At 38.9% G+C, this 9,842-nt stretch overlaps 2 protein-coding genes across 5 annotated transcripts in view; both read right to left on the minus strand.

Moving 5' to 3' along the window:
* atp9b (ATPase phospholipid transporting 9B) overlaps positions 1–5,533 on the minus strand; it is a 41,930-nt gene extending 36,397 nt beyond the window's left edge. The window contains exons 1-3 of one of the 4 annotated variants that reach the window (XM_029442912.1): positions 5,441–5,512; positions 4,938–5,005; positions 1,456–1,629 (exon numbers count right to left, since the gene is read on the minus strand). In XM_029442912.1, the coding sequence (XP_029298772.1) occupies positions 1,456–1,629; positions 4,938–4,945 (182 nt within the window). In that variant the 5' untranslated portion in view covers positions 4,946–5,005; positions 5,441–5,512. Of the gene's footprint in view, positions 1–223; positions 241–1,455; positions 1,630–4,937; positions 5,006–5,440 lie in introns of those variants that run through there. The other 3 variants (XM_029442915.1, XM_029442911.1, XM_029442913.1) reach the window with 3 other exon arrangements.
* Positions 5,534–7,063: 1,530 nt separating this feature from the next.
* sall3b (spalt-like transcription factor 3b) overlaps positions 7,064–9,842 on the minus strand; it is an 11,747-nt gene continuing 8,968 nt past the window's right edge. The window contains 3 exon segments of the mRNA XM_029443292.1: positions 7,064–7,680; positions 8,763–9,106; positions 9,256–9,842. The exon segment at positions 9,256–9,842 is cut by the window's right edge and continues 2,123 nt beyond it. Coding sequence (XP_029299152.1) covers positions 7,288–7,680; positions 8,763–9,106; positions 9,256–9,842 — 1,324 coding nt within the window. The 3' untranslated portion in view covers positions 7,064–7,287.

Here is a 9,842-nt window from a genome sequence, read left to right on the forward strand (position 1 = left end):
CTTTCCAACATGCAGAGACCACACATTTCCTATGTGCTGGTGTTATTATTGTGATATTATATAAGTTCTGAGAAGAGATTAGAGAGAAGAGATGAATTGTAGATTGACATTTACTTTTTAAAAAGTATTTGACTTTCTATCAACCTGCTAATGACTACATTGGGGCTTATCTAGCATATCTGATATGAAATGCAAACAGAGGTGTAGTGTGGGGGTAAATTACAATGAGAGCAGCTGGATGTGAGCATGACCTAAACTGGCACCTGGGGGGGAAAGAGAGGAGAGAGTCAGTGTATACCGTCATGCTGATCGACTTGGCTTTTCCACTTTTTAAGCAAGTTGGCAAAACATAAAACTAAATAAATCAACTTTGGTAAAAAGTCTTGTTTGTATTGGCGTCGCCGCTCTCTGTCTCTGTGCACTCCGAGTCCACTTTCATAAGAGCGATTATTTGAGCAAATGAATGCTATTTAAATAATATGCCATTTGAACAGTCAGGGCTTATTCAGTGTGAATTATTTGTGTTTTATAATCCCACACTAAGCACACATAAAATTACTGGAAAGCATCAAACTGGTCAGCTGTGAAAAATCCGATTTGTTCATTAGTGGGGGGATGGGGAGGGGGGTGGGGGGGGGGGGGATCAATATGCAGCTTCAACTGGAGAAGCACCGCTAACAACAGAACGCCACGGGAAACTGAATATTGGATAAAATTCCTTCATTAGTAAATGTTACTTTTTTGGGCACTGAAGTGACGCACAAACATTTGTTTATAAAATGTTACACTTTATTGTTCCGGCAGTGAACAAACATCTTTAGAGGGCAAAACCTGTCAAATTAATTATTAGCTGGATAAACCGCACCGTTCTGTTTGACCTGAAAATCTTTTTTGGACTGATGGTGCGCATCGAGGAACTCGACCAAAAAACATGCCCTTATCCTCTCTTTGCACTTCATGCACAACTACCGGTGCGTTTGAAATCCAAACTGATCATCACGGGCATACTTACTGACATTATACACTACACTTACATTTACAGAATGACAAAACACTGGCAACTTTCAGAGAGGGTAAAGGTCTAAAGGGAAGTACAAGAACTCGGGATGTGACTCTGCGGCGCAGCAGAGGAATGTACTTCGGTATGAAAGCAATATATTTATATCATGTGTGGGTTCTGTGGAAAACCCTCGACCTCTCAACCATTCTTGGACAATGATTAACATCCATTTTACAATAAAACTTGAATATAACCTTTGGCTTTTATGTTTGGAGATCTGTTATGAAAAGGCTGCAAAACATAAACATTGCGCAGAGGTAGAAGTGAACAGAAAGAAAAGGATTAAAGGTCGCGCTACACGAGACTAGAGTTATTTCTTTGAGTCATCAGGCACAAACAGCTCACATTGTGTCGTAATAAAACTATATCAAACAACACTAATGGTGCAGAAATACCTGCCACAGAGGACTTTCCACCCTCCAAACAGGAACCAGCCGAGGCCTCGCTGTCTCTGGTGGACTCTGGCCCGGGGCAGCGTCTGGTAGTCGCTCTCATCATTCTCAAAGCCTTCTTCAGACATCATGAGAGGCATCTCATCCAGGCTAGAGGGCTCATCATCTACAGAGTATCTGTGAGGACAGGGGACAGTCGCATATATTAAAATAAATTAAAGCAACACATGAAAAAAGATATACCATGAGAATCTTCTATTAACACTCACTGTAGTTACAGTGATGATTATACACTCTGCACTGTTAAAAAATGTCCCTGTCATTACGTCAGGACATTTTGTCTGTTGACTGTCAAGATGGAAGAATGACAGAATGCTCTTCATAGTACGAGATGTGTTCAAATCTAGCAGAAGATTAGAGCCCAGATTAAAGCTGGTCAGCGTAGTGCCTCAGTTCCTTCATCACTCAGTGCTGCTGAGTGCGTCTCCTATTCATGTTATAAAGACGCGCTGGAAACAGTCTTGAGAAGCACGTAATGTCTTATTCATGAGGCCCCTGTAAAGAATCGAGGCAGTCTGCAGCCTAACAGGGAACACCTACATGGCTCACAGTACTGGCCACTGACAACACATACAATTATTTATACGTTACACTGCAAAAACTATGAACTCTGACGAGAAGATGCAAATTACATTAAAAAGATTGTCAGACATAAAACCACAATAACTTAGAATGAAGAGCAAAGATGCACCTAAAACTGAAAATGTTTTGTATTATGTTGATATTTAAGTAAATAATAAGTAAAAGTCTACAGTCCTCTATTGAAACAACTAAATGCTGCTGTAGAACACAATGAGTGTTGGGAACCAAAGGAGGCATCAGGTTTACTATAAGAGGAGCTGCTCTCTCGGTAACTATATGAAGCGGAGCCTATACTATTCTTTACCTGCTTAAAAAACACCAGCAATGATATTCACACCTGTAATATGCATGTATGTACAACCACACATCTACACATGACAAGATGGCCTCCATACTCACTTCTATTTTTACTTATATAGCAAAATATTATGTTTTCTGAACAAGTTACTATCTGCTGAATGTCATGACGCAGATCAACTCCCTGCTATGAAATATTTTATTGACAATTAATTATAGTGCAAACGCAAATCTGGCGTTACTGTGATTTGAAGGAAGCTGCCGACTCCACTAGTGTCAAAGTGCATCTGATAGACAACAGAAGAAGAACAAAGATTCTCATCGTGTTTTACTGCATCACGGTGTCGGCCTACAATGCCCGACCGCTTTCATCGCCAGCAGCCACTTGTTGCATGACAAAATGTACTCCAACAAAAAACTAATACTAATAAGTAAAACCACAGGCTGCTGGGAAACATTTTTGTTCTAATCACATCAGCGCTTCTCCTTTTGAAAAGTCCGGGTTTGAGAGTGTGAGGAGGTGCAGCTCCTGCAACTTTAGTGAAAGCCCCAGAGAGATAATGATTCCCTCGTAGTTAAGAGCACTTTCAGTTCTTAAACAGTGACACTGTGATGCTCTGCACCACCAGTACTCAGACAAGTACTGGATGGTTTGTGAATTCCCAGTTCTTGCTTTTCCTAAATGTGATATAGACTCAAATATGCAATAAAGTTAACCCTAACCCTAATGCATTTTACTGTAAAAACCTCAGAAAGCTACATACAGATTCCTGCTGTACAACTATAATCAGAATAAATATTTCCTCTTGTGGAGTAACAATCACATTCATTTATACAAGTTTGGTTCCTGATCTCTGCCCACTTCTCATCAGCTATTCAGATGAAACAAAAATGGCCGTTTCAGTGGGATGATTATCCCACAATATGTATATTGACTAACCACAGATTGTTCTTGTTATCAACTGTAATATCGCTGTTGAATTCCAGCACTTCTGCCCTCCCAAACACATGTCTGGTGTCTCCAAGTCCAAGAATTTGTTCTAGATTCTTCTTTATTTCATAAACAATGTAGGATTTCCATATGGTTTTATAAACTTGCCATTTGTTTTGCAAATATTTACAAAAATCAAGCCAACTTTCTATATGTGACTATATGGCACAAATAAACTCCTTGAGAGGATTTAATTCCACATTTTAAACATTAAATCTTCCATCTGATTTAGGAAGCGGTCCTGTAAAACATTCCTTTCTAATAAGTAAATCAGTTTTATTTGCCTTTATAAATGTATCTGTTATGATAGAACATGCTTCTTAAAAACTATTTTTGGTGGAGTAACTCATAGTCCGAGAAAAAAAAAACGAACACACGGAAAGTCATGCAGTTCTGACTGTATGAACTCTTCCTGTGGGAGTTTGCTGGTAATGGGAGGATCATGCAATTTACTTCTGACAACACACACACACACACACACACACACACACACACACACACACACACACACACACACACACACACACACACACACTTTACTGTAACAAATGTCACCCATGTTTATGAATAGGTGGTTATGAAAGTCCAATTTTCCAGAGCAACCTAACAGACGCAGAGTTTAAACCATGCGACAGGCAAGAATCTTCATTGCTTTGGAGTTCCTAAGCAACACTCGTTATTTCCAGCAACAACATGCAGACTATAGAAATGCATCCTTAAATTAATCTTAATTTGCTGCAAGAGTATCCACCATGAAAGTAATGGACCAACTGGCTTGATTCTAACTCTTATTTCTGCTCACCACAGAAACCTAAAATTAGTTCCATGGCAATCAGGAAGAGTGAGCAACAAGAAGAGACAAACGTGGCTGAAGATAAGAGCACAACTCTGGTTTGGGTCAAAGGTTAACTGAAAAGTTTGCAAAGAAAAGCAAAGATCTATAGGCTACAGGAGAGTCTCCACAACAAGTGTGTCATTTAAAAAAAGACAGGGACTGTAAGCAAGAGGGATTACACAAATTCAGTATTTAAAAAGGGGTGTTAGGTGGAGGAAACACTTGTTGGATTCGCCAAATCAAATCTCGAGTCTTTGACCTCAGCAACCTCTGTGCTTGAGACAACTTTCTGTTTACACACTGTTGGGACTAGTCAACAAAGTACATTAACAGCCATAGTGTCTCTTGCTATAGAAATCCCACATCTGATTACAAACCCTAAATGTAAAGGAAAAGTGGGCTGGTTTAAAAAGGTTTGCTGACTCTCCGTGCAGAGCAAAAGCTTTATAAAGTGAGGCTTTACCAGCTTCAGGACCCATTGCTGTGTAGCTGAGCCAGCAGGTCACACAGTTCACACAGTTCACAACAGGGTCACATGAGTCTTATTAAGAGAAAGGAACACATAAAGGCAGAGGATGTTTCACTTATAATCTAAATGTAAAATGTGAGGGAAATAAACATCAAAAGCCAAACGTGGTAGATATTGCGGTGGGCAACCAATAAAACATATTACTTATACTATGTAAACAGTCAGTAACAACCTATCTGGTCTAAAAGTACCTGATCATGCGACTAGTTCACTTTCCATCCCTGACCCTGAGGGCTTTATTAGCTCATCCTCGTCCAGTCTGAAAGATGAACACGCTGGTGAGCTACAGTATGCAGAAACACTTTCATAACATGTGACGAACTTGGTTAGCACAGAGAAGTTATCATGTGACTTTAAAATTAAATGCCAGGAGGGGACTGAGCAGTCAACAAATATCTATCACTATCTAACTAAGAGTTTATACAGTTTGTGGTATTGGACTAGTAAATACCGATTAAACACTAGTGGGATTTTTAGCTTTGTGGATGATTATGTGCGCAAACCAAGCAGCTGTCAAAGGAGAAAATGCGAAGGAGCAGTCAGCAGCAGTGCTAGCACACAAGCTAACAGCCACAATCTGAACACAAACACGCACCCTGGAAGCCACCGAGACAGCGAAATGTAATCATTTTAGACAAACAGCTGTCTCTTTAGTACACAACCGAAGAAAAATGGCCAGCTAGCCCACCCATACCTTGAAAGTCTGGCTGAGTTGTAATACGGGATTCTCTTCGAGTTCTTCCGTACCGGATTTAAGGGGATGCTGTCAGCCATCTTGGCTGGGCAGTACACATCCTGACGTCACGTAAAAAAACGTTTAAGATTTATGCTGCTTTCACTTACTGTACAGAAGTGTCGTAACTATGAGTTAAACGATGATAAGTAGTACTGTGATGCAAGGTTTATGTCAGACAGCATATTATTATTATTATTATTAAAGGTTGTTTTTCCCATTGTATCTCCAATATTGTATCACCTGTGTAACACATTCCTTAAACCAAGTCAAATAAACAGTGAATGTCTACTTTCCGAGAGTCATCGAAAGCAGAATAAATGGTCCGTTGAAAACGAAATTAGAGCCGATAACCGATCTGCTGATAAAGACCGTGAGATGCGGATGAAAGTCTGCAATATGTGAACCTTTCAGTTGAGATTGTTTATTCACGTAGGCCTATAGTTAGAATAGTTAAATTAAATCTTCCCTAAACCCACCCACCCTGACCACTTTGTCGTACTCAGTTTATTTTTCATTTAAATTCCAGATAGTATACCAGATAAATCGGCGTAATGAGTTTTTAATCGGTGTGTGTGTGTGTGTCCCAAAATAATAAACAAACGGCAATTTCCGAGGAAATTCCGATTAATCTGAAAAACTTCCACTTTTTGATGTTCTCCCGATAAAAGATGAAGTACATTTTGAAAATATTTTGTAGTTTGTAGTTATCTTCTCACAGTTGGTGAACTACAGGATTTGCATCTGTGTGTATCATAAAGTTTGGGAAGAGATAATACAAATAAAAATAAACACTTATACAAAACTGATTTGTGCTTATGCAAACTCAAAATGATTGCACCAAAATAACTCTAAAGTAGCTTATTATTATCATTATTATTATTATTATTATTATTATTATTATTATTATTAATAATAATAATAATAATAATAATAATAATAATAATAGTATTGTTATCATTATTATTATTATTATTATTATTATTATTATTATTATTATTATCCTCATCAAGTTTTTCGGGCATATGTTGCAGCTTGAGAAGGGTACCGTTTTGCTACAGGCCTACAAAGAGAGCATAAAAGTTAAACAACACACAGGAACCACTTGTTGACAAATGCACTTTGTTTAAGAGTGCTGCAGCCTGATTGTTTGCAGGAAAAACTTGCTAACTTGCTTAAATCAAGAGAGAGGTCAAGTTTGCAAAAGTAGTTATGGGGATGAAGCAAAATGAAATTAAAGACGTAGTCTAATTCTTTACTATAAAGAACTAATAATATATTTGTCTAATGTGTGAAAAAACATGGAGTTTCAGTGTTTGAACAGAGTGAGGTGGTGAATTGAACATACAGACTGTTTGTTCTAGTTTTTATTCGGGTCCATCTGTTTAAGAATGACAATTTCTCCCCATACCATTGACAACTTTTAACTGTGGGTATTTATGAGCATGTTTTGTGCTTTGCACCAGCTAGCAGCATTGGGCAGCTGTCCAGAGGAGATAACAGAATCTTTGCATTATTGATTTGAACATATGTTCCCTTCTTCAGAGCGACCATACATCTAAGCACCGTAGGAATTCTCAGGTACAAGTTAAACAACTTATTTAATGTATAGGCAAAAAAACTTTCACAAATGACGGCAAAGTAAAATAGCAAAATGTGAATACCCTACTATTCTCTGTCAATTGATAAAAAGTATTTTTAAAGTCTATATATAATACATAAGAACAAACAAGATGCTTTACAAATATTTTAATGTCCATAATAGATTGCATAAGTATTAAGTCTCCATTCATCATCTTTTTTTTTTTTCAATTGATTCCAATTTCTTTGCTGTCATCGATCAGCATAGAAAAATGCCTATTATTTCCCAGGTCCATGCCTGTCTTGGTTAGACTGTTTATTGGACTTCCTGCAGTGCTCACTCTGTCCATGCCTGCAGTCAGAGGGTGCAGCTGAGAGATGCTTCTGTTCTGAATCACTGAGATCTCGTTGTTCTTCGTGGCCAGGCTGTTGGCGATAGCTGCCGCGTAGCGGTTCCAAAATCCAGGATCTACATTCATCGCTTGAGCTGCCAAGTCTTTCTGAAACATCTCTCCAAACTTTGCGGCCTCTCCACTCAGCAGGGCCATGGGGTTCTCTACCGACAGCCGCCGGCCTCTCCTTGCTGGGGCGTTGTTCCACATGTGAGTTCCCATATGAACCTGCAAAAGACACATAACACTTTACATTTGGTAGATACTTTTATTTCAGAATGCAAACATGTTTAGCATGGGTGGTCCCATTAAATATCCAGGCCCCTAAATAAAAAGAGCTGGTGCTGGATACTCCCTGTTGAACTAAACTCTTTATTCCATATATTGATAGGCTTATTGAATGTGTAGATATATGTACAGATATTATGTGGATATATTTTGTGATTTGGAGGTCAGTGTTTACAAGATCTGACAATACCCTAGCTCCACTAGTAAGGGCTTTTGAATGGTGATTAGTTTATTTGTTGATTAGTCGATAAACAGAGAAATTTATCAGCAACTATTTTTATAATTAATTAATGCCAAAAATGTCAAATATTTGTTGGATCCAGCTCCTCAGATTTAAAGATTTTCTTTGTTGGAATATCTTTGGGTTTTGGGAAATTTTGGCAAATTGCAACAAAATAAGCAATTTGAAGTGGTCACTTTGGGCTTTGGGAAAATATGATGCACATTTTTAAAAATGTGGTACATTTTATAAACAGATTGATTAATTTGGTAATTAATCAATGAGGTAATAATAAGTGTGGTCGATAGCAGACACGCTATACACATGCTTTTTGGATTGTGGGGAGGAAAAGGCCTACAAACCAACATCATAGCACATATGTGGCACTAAATTCTGAACAGGGCATTATAAATTCCTATTAAATCTAATATGGATTTAGCACAAACTTTTATTTTGAAAATGCACATTAACATTTCTGGTGTTCCTAATTTCCTTCCGTTTGTTAAAGTCTACGCATATTCTTATGACAATAATTATGTTGTAATGTAGAATTTGTAGATTTTGTGTTTAAACAGGAACAGCTACTATTATTTATTTTTGTTCTGACACAGAGAACATGTGAATGACTTTCAGTTGAACACATTTTTTTTGTCATTTTAAAATGGATTGATACGTAATTTGTTTATTTTTTGCTGTAGCTGTGCAGGACCCTCCATCTAATATTTCACAAAACGCTGATAATTAAAACTAAATAAATCAGCAGAGCAATCAGCACAACAGAGGAAAAAGCTCCTTTATCTACCTTCAGATTGCCTTTCGTGGTGAAAGCTCTGCCGCAGATGGAGCACACAAAGGGTTTCTCTCCAGTGTGTGTGCGCTCGTGGATCTGTAGGGCGCTGGCCGACGAGAAGTTCTTCCCACAGACGTTGCAGTTGTGCTGCTTCGGTGTTCGACGGGGAGGCGCAGGGCCGAGCAGGGAGGTCATTCCTGGGCTGCCGACTGACGCATAAGCCGGGGGGATGTGGATGCTAAATGGTGGGTGCTGCCCTTCAGACGAGTTGTTCGGTAGACTGTGACCATTCATCTCGGTTTTTATCAGGCCTGAAGATGTGCTGGTTACCAGGCTGGGAACGCTTTGACCCGCAGCTGAAATGAAAGTGCAGAGGTGAAGTTTTCATCTCTCAAAATGAAACATTTGAATAGATTATTGACATCCTCAAAAGGAAAACTATTTGAGCAACACATTTGACTTTAGTAGGCTATGACACTTTTTGATGTCAACATTGCATATGTACCTCTTTCTCTGCTCAGTTGGAAGGACATACTATAAGGAGTCTCCTCTTTCACACATAGCTTGCTGGCCTGTATTCCTCGCAGCTCTTGGGCCACTGCAGCTGCTGATGCAGAGGTAGGTGACTCAGATTGCTCTCTCTTCACTGAGGCTGCCAAAAGCTCGTGGGATTCTGGCCTGTTGTTGTTCACTGCAGGTGATTTGATCGTCATGCCCTCTGAGTTGCTTTGAATTGGAGACACCGATACACGAGGTGAACAGGAGGAATCTGACACATTTGGGCTGTTTAGGCTGCAGTTTTCCCCCCTTTTCTCCGATAAAGAGCATTTAAAATTGAGTTGGCTGCTGTGATTAAAACCATTCGTTAGGGATTTTAAACCAAAGGAGTGGTTTAGGCTTAAAGTAGAGTCGATCATCCTCATTTGGTTTTCCAGTGCAGCTATACTTGAAACAATGTTGGACTTAGGCGGAGAGTAACATTCAGAAATCAAGGGTTTAGATGGATCTACAACTTCCTCCATATTTTCTACCTCCTCTTCCTCTTCCTCATTATCATCCTCCATTGAAATATCATCAATGAGGTCATTGTCA

This window comes from Cottoperca gobio, chromosome 11 (genome assembly GCF_900634415.1).
Source record: "Cottoperca gobio chromosome 11, fCotGob3.1, whole genome shotgun sequence".
NCBI classification, from domain to species: Eukaryota; Metazoa; Chordata; class Actinopteri; order Perciformes; family Bovichtidae; genus Cottoperca; species Cottoperca gobio.